At 45.3% G+C, this 14,492-nt stretch overlaps 1 protein-coding gene across 1 annotated transcript in view; it reads right to left on the bottom strand.

The window, feature by feature from the left end:
• LOC311144094 (DNA-binding protein SATB2-like) overlaps positions 1-13,932 on the bottom strand; it is a gene marked incomplete at its 3' end in the record, with an annotated part of 46,824 nt that extends 32,892 nt beyond the window's left edge. The window contains exon 1 of the mRNA XM_084180062.1: positions 13,737-13,932. Within this exon, the coding sequence (XP_084036188.1) occupies positions 13,737-13,917 (181 nt within the window). The 5' untranslated portion in view covers positions 13,918-13,932. The remainder of the gene's footprint in view (positions 1-13,736) is intronic.
• Positions 13,933-14,492: the final 560 nt, after the last annotated feature.

Genomic DNA, 14,492 nt, shown 5'->3' with positions numbered 1-14,492 from the left:
AGTGTGTGTGTCCAGTGTCCAGTGTGTGTTTTTGTGTGTGTCCAGTGTGTGTGTGTGTGTCCTTTGTGTGTGTGTGTCAGGTGTGTGTGTGTCCAGTGTGTGTGTGTGTGTGTGTGTGTGTGTGTGTGTGTCCAGTGTGTGTGTCCTGTGTGTTTGTGTGTGTCAGGTGTGTGTTTGTCCAGTGTGTATGTGTGTGTGTCGTGTGTGTGTGAGTCCAGTGTGTATGTGTGTGGGTCCAGTGTGAGTGTGTGTGTGTCCAGTGTGTGTGTGTGTCCAGCGTATGTGTGTGTGTCCAGTGTGTGTGTGTTTGTGTGTGTCCAGTGTGTGTGAGTGTGTGTGTCCAGTGTGTGTGTGTGTGTGTGTGTGTGTGTCCAGTGTGAGTGTGTGTCCTGTGTGTGTGTTGTCCTGTGTGTGTGTGTGTATGTGTCAGGTGTGTGTGTGTGTGTGTCCAATGTGTGTGAGTGTGTGTGTCAGGTGTGTGTGTCCAGTGTGTGTGTGTGTGTGTTTGTGTGTGTCCAGTGTGTGTGAGTGTGTGTGTCCAGTGTGTGTGTGTGTGTGTCCAGTGTGTGTGTGTGTGTCCTGTGTGTGTGGGTCCTGTGTGTGTGTGTGTATGTGTCAGGTGTGTGTGTGTGTGTGTCCAGTATGTGTGAGTGTGTGTGTCAGGTGTGTGTGTGTGTGTCCAGTGTGTGTGTGTGTGTGTGTGTCCATTGTGTGTATGTGTCCTGTGTGTGTGTCCTGTGTGTGTGTGTGTGTGTCCAGTGTGTGTGAGTGTGTGTGTCCTGTGTGTGTGTCCTGTGTGTGTGTGTGTGTGTGTCCAGTGTGTGTGAGTGTGTGTGTCCTGAGTGTGTGTCCTGTGTGTGTGTGTGTCAGGTGTGTGTGTGTGTCCAGTGTGTATGTGTGTGTCCTGATTGTGTGTTTCCAGTGTGTATGTGTGTGTGTCCAGTGTGTATGAGTGTGTGTCCTGTGTGTGTGTGTGTGTTTGTCCAATGCGTGTGTGTGTGTGTGTGTCCAGTGTGTGTGTCCAGTGTGTGTGTGTCCTCTGTGTGTGTGTGTGTGTCCAGTGTGTGTGTGTGTCCATTGTGTGTGTGTGTCCAGTGTGTGTCCAGTGTGTGTCCAGTGTGTGTGATCTGTGTGTGTGTGTGTGTGTGTGTGTGTATATAGCTCGGTTAGCTTTGATTTGGGAGAGCTGGTCTGTTTTCCTCATTGTGTGTCTCATTGTGCAGTGGAGGGTATAGGCCGGCTAGCTAGAGGGCCTGAGGACAGTGGAGGGTATAGGCCGGCTAGCTAGGGGGCCCTGAGGACAGTGGAGGGTATAGGCCGGCTAGCTTGGGGGCCCTGAGGACAGTGGAGGGTATAGGCTGGCTAGCTTGGGGGCCCTGAGGACAGTGGAGGGTATAGGCCGGCTAGCTAGGGGCCTGAGGACAGTGGAGGGTATAGGCCGGCTAGCTAGGGGGCCTGAGGACAGTGGAGGGTATAGGCCGGCTAGCTAGGGGCCTGAGGACAGTGGAGGGTATAGGCCGGCTAGCTAGGGGGCCTGAGGACAGTGGAGGGTATAGGCCGGCTAGCTAGGGGGCCCTGAGGACAGTGGAGGGTATAGGCCGGCTAGCTTGGGGGCCCTGAGGACAGTGGAGGGTATAGGCCGGCTAGCTTGGGGGCCCTGAGGACAGTGGAGGGTATAGGCCGGCTAGCTAGGGGCCTGAGGACAGTGGAGGGTATAGGCCGGCTAGCTAGGGGGCCTGAGGACAGTGGAGGGTATAGGCCGGCTAGCTAGGGGCCTGAGGACAGTGGAGGGTATAGGCCGGCTAGCTAGGGGGCCTGAGGACAGTGGAGGGTATAGGCTGGCTAGTTTGGGGGCCCTGAGGACAGTGGGGGGTATAGGCCGGCTAGCTAGGGGGCCTGAGGACAGTGGAGGGTATAGGCCGGCTAGCTAGGGGGCCCTGAGGACAGTGGAGGGTATAGGCCGGCTAGCTAGGGGCCTGAGGACAGTGGAGGGTATAGGCCGGCTAGCTTCGGGGCCCTGAGGACAGTGGAGGGTATAGGCCGGCTAGCTAGGGGCCTGAGGACAGTGGAGGGTATAGGCCGGCTAGCTAGGGGGCCTGAGGACAGTGGAGGGTATAGGCCGGCTGGCTAGGGGCCCTGAGGACAGTGGAGGGTATAGGCCGGCTAGCTAGGGGGCCTGAGGACAGTGGGGGTATAGGCCGGCTAGCTAGGGGGCTGAGGACAGTGGAGGGTATAGGCCAGCTAGCTAGGGGCTTGAGGACAGTGGAGGGTACAGGCCGGCTAGCTAGGGGCCCTGAGGACAGTGGAGGGTAAAGGTCGGCTAGCTAGGGGGCCTGAGGACAGTGGAGGGTATAGGCCGGCTAGCTAGGGGCCTGAGGACAGTGGAGGGTATAGGCCGGCTAGCTAGGGGCCTGAGGACAGTGGAGGGTATAGGCCGGCTAGCTAGGGGGCCTGAGGACAGTGGAGGGTATAGGCCGGCTAGCTAGGGGGCCCTAAGGACAGTGGAGGGTATAGGCCGGCTAGCTAGGGGCCCTGAGGACAGTGGAGGGTATAGGCCGGCTAGCTAGGGGGCTGAGGACAGTGGAGGGTATAGGCCGGCTAGCTAGGGGCCCTGAGGACAGTGGAGGGTATAGGAGCATGTCAAATCTGGAATCAAATGAAAGCTAAGAGTCTATAAAAAATATATATTAAGGCATATATATACATTATTCAACCATTTTCAATCCTAAATATTAGGAATAAGGGCATTTCCAGGCATAGAGCCGACATAGAAATTAATAATATTGAAAGTATTTTGAAAATTCCAAAAACAAACAAATTCCCCTAAATGTAAATGTTGTACTATAAAAATAAAGTTTCCCTGCTGGACAAGGATTTTCCCTGAGATAATTTCCTGCTATTGTACACATTTTGCTATGAGGCTGAGAGATAATTGTGCTGTTTCCTGTAATAAAACATAATAATAATGGCTTATGACGTGTTCATATGCTAAGCTCGTGGGCCCCCCACCTTGCAAGGGCTACAGGGGTATGTGCTACGCCAGTGATCCCGGCTCTTGCTGACAACTACCCATGAGCCCCCTTTCTTTTAATTTACTGTAACCAGCATCCGTACCCACTGAGCACCGACCGACCCCGAACGTCCATGGACGTTGAAAAGTAGTTGAAATTTGGTCAGTCTGCTCTGGCCTTGATTTCAACGTCCACAGATGTTGATTTGGTCCAGTCCAGACTAATCAAATGTGGTCTTGTTTGGGGGCGGAGCTCATTAAAATAGTAGCCAATGTGTAGAATAATACTCAAATATGCAAATGAGGATATTGCATATTTCTACCTTTGTGTACCTATTTAGGATATATCACCATGAAGAAAAGAACATTCATATTATGCATTTATGTATAGTACAGATCAGGGACCCATGACCCTAACCTTAACCCAATTCTGTTACCGGGTGTAAATCCACTTTACTTACTGTTCAATAACCAAAATCAATTTTTTTCAAAGTCAAGGTGTCATGTCATAGCTGGCACCCCATTCTAGCTGCAGACATCTTTTAATCTTAATTCAGAGTGGATATTTAACAGAGTTTTTGGAAAATGTGGTCGCAAAAAACAGAGGGATATTTTACCGAAATTCTAATACCAAACTTTGCATCTGCATAGTTCTTCCAGTAAATGTGATTTTGTAAAAGGTTCAGTGTAAATTCTTAAAAGTAGTCCTTGTGCATAGAGTTGTATGGTTTGTTAAACTTTGAAATCAATGTTTTTTGTTTGGCATACATTTTAAAGTGCACATGTATGCATACACATGCATAGCAGTGGTGGATTCATTATTAATTAATCAGTTTTGGCCCCTTGTTATGTGGCCCCTGCTTCATGTCCATATTTTTTAAAAATAGAAATCATTGTTCCCATTTCCACATAAAAATTCTGCCTCCCAAAGACATCCCTTCATGTGGCCAACTGGTGGCTTGGCTTGTGCCAATATGTGCCCATCCACACAAACACAAATCCATCCACAAACACACACAGGCTTTTTCTCTTTCCTTCTCATTGTCTCTCTCTCTCTTAAAGGCACTGCATGATCAATCCACCGTCTGCATCGGCCGTGCAGCATTTACGGTGATATGGCCTCTGCAGAAGTCAGGGCATTCATACTTCTTGAGCTTCGCCAAGCAGCGCAGAGCTGTTGTGAAGGAAGTTGTCAAGGAAGTGAGTTTGCGTTTATACAGGACCTCCCGCCCTCACCTACCGTCAACAATCATGTCAATGTGGAGCTATACGGAGCCCTCTGCATTGTTATAGAATTTGAGAGGCACACAGCGATGCGGTACGGAGCTTGATTTGGCCTCCCAGTGCCTCCGGACGCTTCGCAATCACGTCACACCATCCATTCGGCGCCTCTGACCACATTTTGGGATCAAGCATAAATTGGCTCTTACACACACACCCTCGACAGACACGCATGTACTCACAGACACAGAGACACGCAGAAACACATACACACATGTATGTGCCTACACACACACACACACACACACACACACAGACAGACAGACACTGTCCTATGGAACACGGCTTAAGCGATGCAGCAGGCTAGCTGCTCACGCAGGGCTCCTCATTCCAAACTGGTTCCAGGTCTCGCCCCCCTCCCCCCATGCCCCTGGCTACACCAGGGGAAACCCCACATGCATGACACAGCCGTTCTACTTTATATCGTCATAACCAAACCCAGCGCTCATATTCATCTGTCTATCTGGTAAGTGTATTTGTATTTATTAGGGATCCACCTTAGCTGCGGCCAAGGCAGCAGCTACTCTTCCTGGGGTCCAAACACAAAGTGGACAATCAGTGAGGGTGAAGGAATACATTCTGCCAATACTGTTATGTTCTGTAAGACCACAACACTTTTTATATATGACTGGAACAGGGATGTGTGACAGAGAAGGAAGAAGTTCCCCCTAACCACTGATACAAGGTTGGATATTTATTTATGCACCGAATGGTTAAGGTTAGGAGCCAGGTAATGATTAAAGGTAATCTGATCCTAGATCTGTGGTTAGGGGCAACGTCTACCTCAACTGTGAGTGACAGGACTCATATTTCACAATAGGTCTAGAGTCGTCTGTACATCCACTAAACAAAACCAAACTGAAAGTTTGTCCTGTATAACTCACTGACCCTGTAACGTGGCAGCAGGGCAACAATGTACTCTCCTCTCGTCTCTGAGGCCTACAGTATGGCTGGCCGGCCGGCCACCGTTAATTGTCTGAAGCCTTAAAGTACAGGTCTGTCCCTTCCATTCTATAAAAGCCTTCAGACCCTTATAACTGAAATAAACAATATGCACCAGTTAATTACTAACTGGATCTAATTAAAGAAAGGCCGTGGTGCTGGGAGAGAATTTAAATACACCGCTGGGACACAAGTATGCAGGACACAATTCAAACAGGGAGAAAATAGCCCGGACTCTGTGTAATTTTGGTCAGTGACCACAGAGGAAAAAATGTATAATTTAAGCCAGAAATTATTCATTTAACATAAACGCTTATTTAAAAAAACAAAGTATTTTTGAGGAAGAGGAGGGAAGGGGGGGTGTGTGTGCGAGTTGGTATTTGTGTGTCTTTATGTCAGAGCATGCAACTGTGTGGGTGTGTGAGTGTCTATGCGTGCACACAACTGTCTTTTGGGTATGTATTCGTTTAACTGTGTCTGTGTGTGTGTGTGTGTGTGTGTGTGTGTCTGTGTCTGTGTCTGTGTGTGTGTGTGTGTGTGTGTGTGTGTGTGTGTGTGTGTGTGAGTGTGTGTGTGTGTGTGTGTGTGTGTGTGTGTGTGTGTGTGTGTGTGCGCGTGGGTGTGCGTGTGTGCGTGTGTAAGTGTGTGCTTGCATGCTTGTGTGTGTGTAGGCGTGAAGAGCAGCTATATTATTAGTTGTCCTCCTCTACTTATTCAGTATGACTATGTGCTTAACTGTGTGGCCGGGGAGTGTTACTGTTACTGATTATGTTGTTGCTGCTGTAGCCGTTTGTTTGCTGCTGTTGTGACACTGGTCACTTTAATAATGTTTACATACTGTTTTACCCACTTTATATGTATATACTGTATTCTAGTCAAGGTTCGTCCTATATAACTACTGCTGTACACACCTTTTCTATTCATATACTGTCCATACTGTCTATACACACCATCATATACTGTCTATACACACCATCATTAACTGTCTATACACACCATCATATACTATCTATACACACCATCATATACTGTCCATATATATTTATATTCCAGACTCTGACTTTGCTCATTCTGATATTTCTATATTTCTTAATTCCTTTCTTTTTATTTATGTGGATGTGTGTGTATTGTTGTGTATTGTTAGGTATTACTGAAACATAAGCATTTAGCTGCACCTGCGATAACATCTGAAAAATATGTGTATGCGAGCAATCACATTTGATTTGATTTGTGATGTCTGGTTTAGTCTACATGGCTTTGAACAGCCTGGATGTTTTTAGGAGGACTGTATTGATGTGGACATGGGACCACTGTGGCCTGCTGTTTTAGAGGGACCTCCCCTGATACTTGGCACACACGGCTAGGCTACAACTACTAGCTAGTAATAACATTCTGTATACTATGGCAAATGCTTTACTGTCCAGGCCAGTTAAGACTTTTTAAGAGATATAATAGGAACAATATACACTGAGTGTACAAAACATTAGGAACACCTGCTCTTTCCATGACATAGGGTTTTTCCTGTGTGTATCAAGAATGGTCCACCACCCAAAGGACATCCAGCCAACTTGACACAACTGTGGGAAGCATTGGAGTCAACATGAGCCAGCATCCCTGTGGAATGCTTTCGACACCTTGTAGTCCATGCCCCGACAAATTGAGGCTGTTCTGAGGGCTAAAGGGGGTGCAACTCAATATTAGGAAGGTGTTCCTAATGTTTTCTCCCCTCAGTGTATGTGTACAATCCTAGCTGTAATAGTCTGATTATTGATTGTTGTTAAAACTACGACACCAAAAAGATATCAACAGACTAATACAATAGTTAAATTCTGTCTATTTGCGTACAGTAGCTTTTATCTAAACAATTCAAAGAAAGTCATAAAATGGAAAATACCTCCCTTTGACCAAATGTGGCTTTGGGTGGAGATGGTACTCACGTTCACCTCAGTGCCTTCAGACAATAAATACAGTAAAAATATAGGTTGTATAGAAAATAAGGGTAATTGCTTATGGTTGGTTAATGGCCCTATTCAGGGCTGTAAACTAAGGCCAGGAGTTTCCCTGGCAAGGAAAAACTCTGAACTCTCTGAACATTCTGAACAATGTCTTTAGAATTGTCAGTCATAATGAACACCAAATATCTGAGAGGGCACAAAGTAAGTGAGTATGGCTGGGGGGTGGTGAAGTTGGAGAATTTTTCCTGCAATCTATAGCCATAATCATTATGCTTAATTCTATGTAAAGAAATATGTATATCTAAGCATACATCTTGACCTGTCTGTATCCTCCTAACTGGTGGTTCTTTTTTAAAGAAACAAAATACTCTTTGCTAAAATCTGGGAAAAGATTGAAAGGAATGTGAGTCTTATTCAGTACATTTAGTTATTGGTTGCTTTTCTAAAGTCTACCAACCTTGCCAGCAGGCATGCCAGCTAAGATAGTTAGACAAGCTAGCTACTCTAACCTGATTGATAACCTGAAATGGCTTCTTGGTAGCTAGTTATGAGGTTGGGAGATTGGGAACCTATCTGGGCTAGCTAAAGCCAACTTCATACAATTGCTAGGTGGCTAGTAGTAATAAGAGAAACAACAACAACAACATTCTTATTTGTAAAAAATACAGGACAAATCTGAGGGGGCATTTGCCCCTGTGCCCCCTATGGGCATGACGCCTCTGATAATGAATGTAGTATTTTCAGCCCAGGAGGAGTCATGTAGGGGACAGTAAGAGCAGGGGGGTACAGAGTACAGTACAGTCTGTGGTTCAGGTAGTATGGCAGAGTAAAGCAGACAGAAGAGAAAAGAAGAGAAGAGGAGTTCATGTAGGGAACATGTTAGAGCATATGGGTACAGTGGGTACAGAGTACCGTTCAGTACAGTGTGTTTCAGGTGGTTTGGCAGAGAGGAAAGTGACGGAAAGCAGAGAAGAGAGGAGTTCATTCAGACAGTGATAAGGGTTGTTGACCTTGAGGCAGTAAACAGGGATTACCTGTGCTGTGCCAGTCTGTCTGTTACGATGTGTGGGTGTACTGTATGAAGTGAGGTCTCTCACGTACATCACACTACATGAGATTTGTCAGGTCAAACTATAAATGACGTGATATTTGAAATTAGAGCCTCTCCAGATGACACATTGTTTGGCTTGGCTGTTACTTGTCTGGTAAACAAAGCTGGGGCCATGACAGTGATACTTTTAATGACTTATCTTGATGTATAGCAATAATACTGCAATACATATTCAATACTAGCAACAGAACAAAAAGTAGGTATTTTTCTGACACACAGGGGCGGCAGTTCAGTTATTGCCTACTACCATGAATAGCCCCTAAGAAACCAATGAGACTCTTAATGTAGAGACATGAAAAGAAGGAGATTCACACACACCATTATTCACACACACCATTATTCACACACACCATTATTCACACACACCATTATTCACACACACCATTATTCACACACCATTATTCACACCAGTATTCACACACCATTTCAGTTTAAGTCAATGTATGTCAGTTGCCTGGTTGTGTCTATTATTACCATATATCAACGTGAAGCAACTCCCCCAGTTTAGTGAACACAAGTAAACTGCACTGTCCTCCTGGAGATGACAAACATGTGTGCAACAAGAAATTCCACCATTATTATGTTCCTCCCCTAGACCTCTCACACATAAACATTCCCACACATACACAGCACTCATGCACGCACACACACAATAAAGCATGTGCATATCCTTAGACAAATGTAGTCATCCACATAGTATTTTTGCCTCTTGGAGGAACTAGACTCATTATTTTTCAACTCTTTGTTCTGTGCTTAATGAGTTTCTCAGACTGTCTGCTCTTTAGTTGTGTTTTCCAAACATTCTTTACTTAGTCCTTCCCTGAGAGCACAAAACACCATAACAGTCAGTGTATCATCTGGCTAGAGTCCCTTACAGTCAATTATTGCTGTGTGCTCTCTAACACTTTGTGTAGTTGGCCTCGTCCTAGATCGGTGTGTGAATTGGTCCTAGATCAGTTGGAATACAGCAGTGCCAAAGCTCGAACTCAGTACCAGTTAATCTGTTTAGAGCTGGTCTGTTGTGTTTACTGGTCACAGATCAGTCGAAAATACACCCTGTTCCAAGGTGATAACTTTAAGTGTTAAGTAGGCCTACAGTATTGGGCTGGCGTTTTGCATTGCCAGATTCCAGTGGAGAAATATTGAAATAAAGCGCTAACTCTGTACCAGGTGTGTGTATGTGTGTGGTCCTCTGTAGCTCAGCTGGTAGAGCACGGCGCTTGTAACGCCAAGGTAGTGGGTTCGATCCCTGGGACCACCCATACACAAAAATGTATGCACGCATGACTGTAAGTCGCTTTGGATAAAAGCGTCTGCTAAATGGCATATTATTATTATTATTATGTGCAGACTCTGTGGGAGAACTGTTTTCAGCTGTATTGCTAACTGGCCCTAGATCAGTTACAGCTCTAACTCAGTAGCAGGTAGAGTCTTTATGGCTGGTGCTTCGTTGATACAGTAGTCTGACTGTGGGTCAGTGTGTAGGCTACAGTACTCACCATGGGCCTGAGCGGCTGAGCTGTGGGAGTACCCCAGGGCCAGCAGGGCCGTCTCCACCAGCTGGTTGAAGAGGATATCCTTCCTGACCAGGACAAACTCAGCATGCTCCTCTCTGTGTCCCTCATTCCTCTCCACTTCCTCACGCTCTCGTTCACGCTGCATCCTTCCATCAGGCCCTGCCTGCTCCACCACACAGAACACTGGGATCATCAGACCTGGAGGGGGGGACATGGGAGAGAGAGAGAGAGAGAGAGAGAGAGAGAGAGAGAGAGAGAGAGAGAGAGAGAGAGAGAGAGAGAGAAGAGAGAAGAGAGAAGAGAGAGAGAGTAGAGAAAAATGTACCAGAATGTTAGGCTAAGTAATTCTTATGCTAAGAAGGTAAAATATTCAGTCTAATTAGGTCTGCATGGAATACTTTATATATTATATGTATAGTTCATTTGAAATGTGCAAATGCAAATTACCTGAAACAATCAATGGATAATTTCAATGGCTGTTTATTCAGTTGTAGTATTGTCTCTTAAATCCTCTCCAAGTAATAGACAGTAGCTAACATAATAATATGCCATTTAGCAGACGCTTTTATCCAAAGCGACTTACAGTCATGCGTGCATACATTTTTTGCGTATGGGTGGTCCTGGGGATCAAACCCACTACCTTGGCGTTACAAGCGCCGTGCTCTACCAGCTGAGCTACAGAGGACCTAATCTAATGGCAAGGATATTCTTTAGATTAAAGGTGAAATAACAATGGCTATGCAAAGACATCATAAAAGGTTAGCAGAGAGAATCACCATTCAAAGTGTCAATATCAATTGATATTGATAAGCTTGAGACTGCTTTTCATAAGTTATTTACATTGATTGAATGCCACAAGAGTACAGTTGGTGCTTTCTGGATCAAACGCTAATACAAGCTATTGTGTCCTTTATCAGTTTATCACTTCCATAATTTAGTAGACATGCTATGCAAGTTCGAACGGCTCTGCTTTGGACGATTTATTGCAGGTCCTTGTATATTATTTATAATTGAACTGCTAATTTCATGGATAAAGCTGGAGCATGGTAACCGTTCCCAGAGTGATAATGGTCCACACCATGCCTACATACTTTTCTTAACTGCCCAGAGCCTTCTTTCACATCAGACCTGGCACCGTTACCTGCCCACAGGTCACCAACGTCGGTCGGGCAGTCACACAAACTGTCAAAGAATGCAGTGAGTAGAGGCCAGGAGTTTTTCCTGACCACATCAGTTGACAACTAGGGCTCTTTCACTCCCAGCTATCTAGGCATGATGTTTTTCGCCCCATATTCAATATTGTTTCAACTGCTGTGGTTTTCTATAGATCCTCACCCTACTACAGTAGTTATTATGTAGCGCACTATAGAATGATAACTTGTAAGCAGTAGCAATAGTAGCTGGTTAACACAATAGTCAACATTTAAACTAGACTAATTCTCAATCTTTCATTATGGGAATTTGTATTTTTTATTTTTGGTCCCACTCCCAAAATCCCACCCCACTATCAGATATCACTATCCTTTTGGCTAACAGCAACAACATGAGTTCTCCTTCACCAATATCCCTATTTTTCCTGAAAGGCTTTTGATTGTAGGCCACCTGTCGACTGGCAATTAATTAAGGCTCTCACAAGAAATGAGGGTCTGAGCATTAGGCAAACACCCAGCACTAATAATAAGAGTAGAGCAATACCACACGCACACACACGCACACACACACACACACACACACACACACACACGGTACAGCAGCACCATTAGAGCCCCCCCCCCCCCCCCTCTCTCTCCCTTGTTTTAATCAGTCAATTCCTATATTTCTATTTCCTCTCCATTAATCATCCCGGCTCGCAGTTCGATGGGCTCTTATGGAGTGAATTACACACTGTAGCTCTGTGCCAATTCAAGTAAGTGAATTTCCCCCAACAGGGAAATATAACTGTCAACACAGAGCAGCTCCAGCTAGCTCTCTCTCTCTCTCTCTCTCTCTCTCTCTCTCTCTCTCTCTCTCTCTCTCTCTCTCTCTCTCTCTCTCAGTTACTCTCTGTATCTATCACCCTCTCCTTCCTTTCCTTTAGATCTTGTTAGTAGTGGGATTATGTGGGAATGGACATGTGTAATACTGTATATGCTCTAAATATATGCATGTGTGTGATCTATACTGAACAAAAATATAAACGCAACATGCAACAATTTCAAAGATTTTACTGAGTTATAGTTCATATGAGTAAATCAGTCAATTGAAATAAATTCATTAGACCCTAATCTATGGATTTCACATGACTGGGAATACAGATATGCATCTGTTGGTTACAGATACCTTTAATAAAATGGGCCTCACAATGGGGCTCAGGATCTCGTCGCTGTATTTTTGTGCATTCAAATTGCTAATCAATAAAATGCACTTGTATTCGTTGTACGTATTTTATGCCTGCCCATACCATAACGCCACCACCACCATGGGGCACTCTGTTCACAATGTTGACATCAGCAAACCGCTCACCCACACAACGCCATACACAAGGTCTGCGGTTGTGAGGCCGGTTGGACATACTGCCAAATTCTCTAAAACGACGTTGGAGGCAGCTTATGGTAGAGAAATTCACATTCAATTCTCTGCCAACAGCTCTGGTGGACATTCCTGCAATCAGCATGCAAGTTGCACGTTCCCTCAAAACTTGAGACATCTGTGGCATTGTGTTGTGTGACAAAACTGCACATTTTAGAGTGGCCGTTTATTGTCCCCAGCACAAGGTGCACCTGTGTAAAGATCATGCTGTTTAATCAGCTTCTTTATATATCACACCTGTCAGGTGTATGGATTATCTTGGCAATTAGAAATGCTCACTAACAGGGATGTAAACAAATTTGTGCAGAAAATCGGAGAGAAATAAGCTTAATGTGCGTATGGAAAATTTCTGGTATCTTTTATTTCAGCTCATGAAACATGGGACCAACACTTTACATGTTGCGTTTATATTTTTGTTCAGTGTATGAATCTAGAGATCTATGAATGTACTGTATAACTGAATGTGTGTATACTGTGTGAGTGTTCATAGGCCTACAGTGTGTTTGTGTGAATGTGTTCAATAGTATGCATCTGAATGTGAGAGTGTTCCATAGAATGTATACACTGTATGTGACTGTGTGTTTGGCCTAGTCCTCATGACTGGGCTGTGGTTTGGAGGAGACACATTGAGTTTCCTACCTTCAAAGACAACTCCTCATTAAAACTAACCATCCACTCCAGCTGCTGCTAGGGCACAGGAAGAGAAGTACCATCTCCCCGTCTCCCTCATTTCCCCCCTATCTCCTCTCACGCGCATCTCCAAGTTTCCTGTCTCTTCTCTAATATTCTCTATTGTGTGTGTGTGTGTGTGTGTGTACTGTATATTCTCACACATACATTAACAACCTTATGTATGCAGAGCGATCGATAACCTAGAGAGGAGTATAAATCAGCTTTATATAGCCCTACTTTATTCAATAACCTCAGTGTTATATAGTTCCCACGGCACTCTTATGGAGCGCACTAGATCTAAACAGCACAGCCTGGTATGGGATTGAATTGATCCAAACTCAATGCTAAGGATTAGGCTTATTATACAGTCCTATGTAATACTGCAATGGGCCTTGTGAACTCTAGAGTGTATGGCAATGTGCAGTATAACTAAGGTCAGGAGTGCGTCCAAAACTCCCGTTCTGGTCCTAATTACCAGAAGGTAAGGGCCAGAGAGAGAGAGTAGGGCAAAGACAAAGGGAGACTAACTATCAGGGATGTGGCTGTATCCTGATTCTCCACACTTGCACACTCCCCATCATGGATTTAAAAGCATTGGATTGGTGTAAAACATTGGATGGAAGGTAGTTTCTATCAATGTGTACAAGTGCACACGGTGGGTGTGTTTTGGAGTGTCCTACCTCCCAGAGGTCTGTGTGGGTTGCCGTTGTGGAGTAGGAGGCGTGGCCCAGTGGGGCTCCCATTGAGCTCCAAACGCCTTATCTTCCCTGGCGGGGGTCCACTGAGGTCCGGGCTGCCCCCCCGCCGTTCCCGCTCAGGACTGTCCTGCATGCGGGGGCTCTCCCCGCCACCACGCTCCATCCCCCTCCAACCACCAGGGGGGGCTACTGCCCGAGGGTAAGGGCCTAGAGGGGCACAGACAGAGAGACAGAAGAAAAAGAAAGTTAAGGAAAATGGACAGAATATGTACACATAAATACACAATCACAAAAAGATCAGTCCAAAAAACTACCAAAATATTATATATGAAATACAATCACTATGTTTTCACTTACACAGGCACACACATACTGTAAAGAATATCCCTCCCCCACATGGACTTCCTCAGAGACAGAACAGATAGCCAAACGCGTGGCTACTATCATATCCCTGAAACCCCAGGCTTGTTTTTAGGGAGCCTGGTAGCTTATCTAGATTATCAACAAACAGTCAGGCTCAAACACAGAGAGACAGAGAGAGAGAGAGAGACAGAGAAGAGAGAGAGAGAGAGAGAGAGAGAGAGAGAGAGAGAGAGAGAGAGAGAGAGAGAGAGAGAGAGAGAGAGAGAGAGAGAGAGAGAGAAGAGCGAGAGAGAGAGAGAGAGAGAGAGAGAGAGAGAGAGAGAGAGAGAGAGAGAGAGAAAGAGAGAGAGAGAGAGAGAGAGAGAGAGAGAGAGA

Source organism: Coregonus lavaretus (assembly GCF_964263955.1).
Source record: "Coregonus lavaretus genome assembly, chromosome: 16".
Lineage (NCBI taxonomy): Eukaryota > Metazoa > Chordata > Actinopteri > Salmoniformes > Salmonidae > Coregonus > Coregonus lavaretus.
This window is presented reverse-complemented; position numbering and strand designations above follow the sequence as displayed.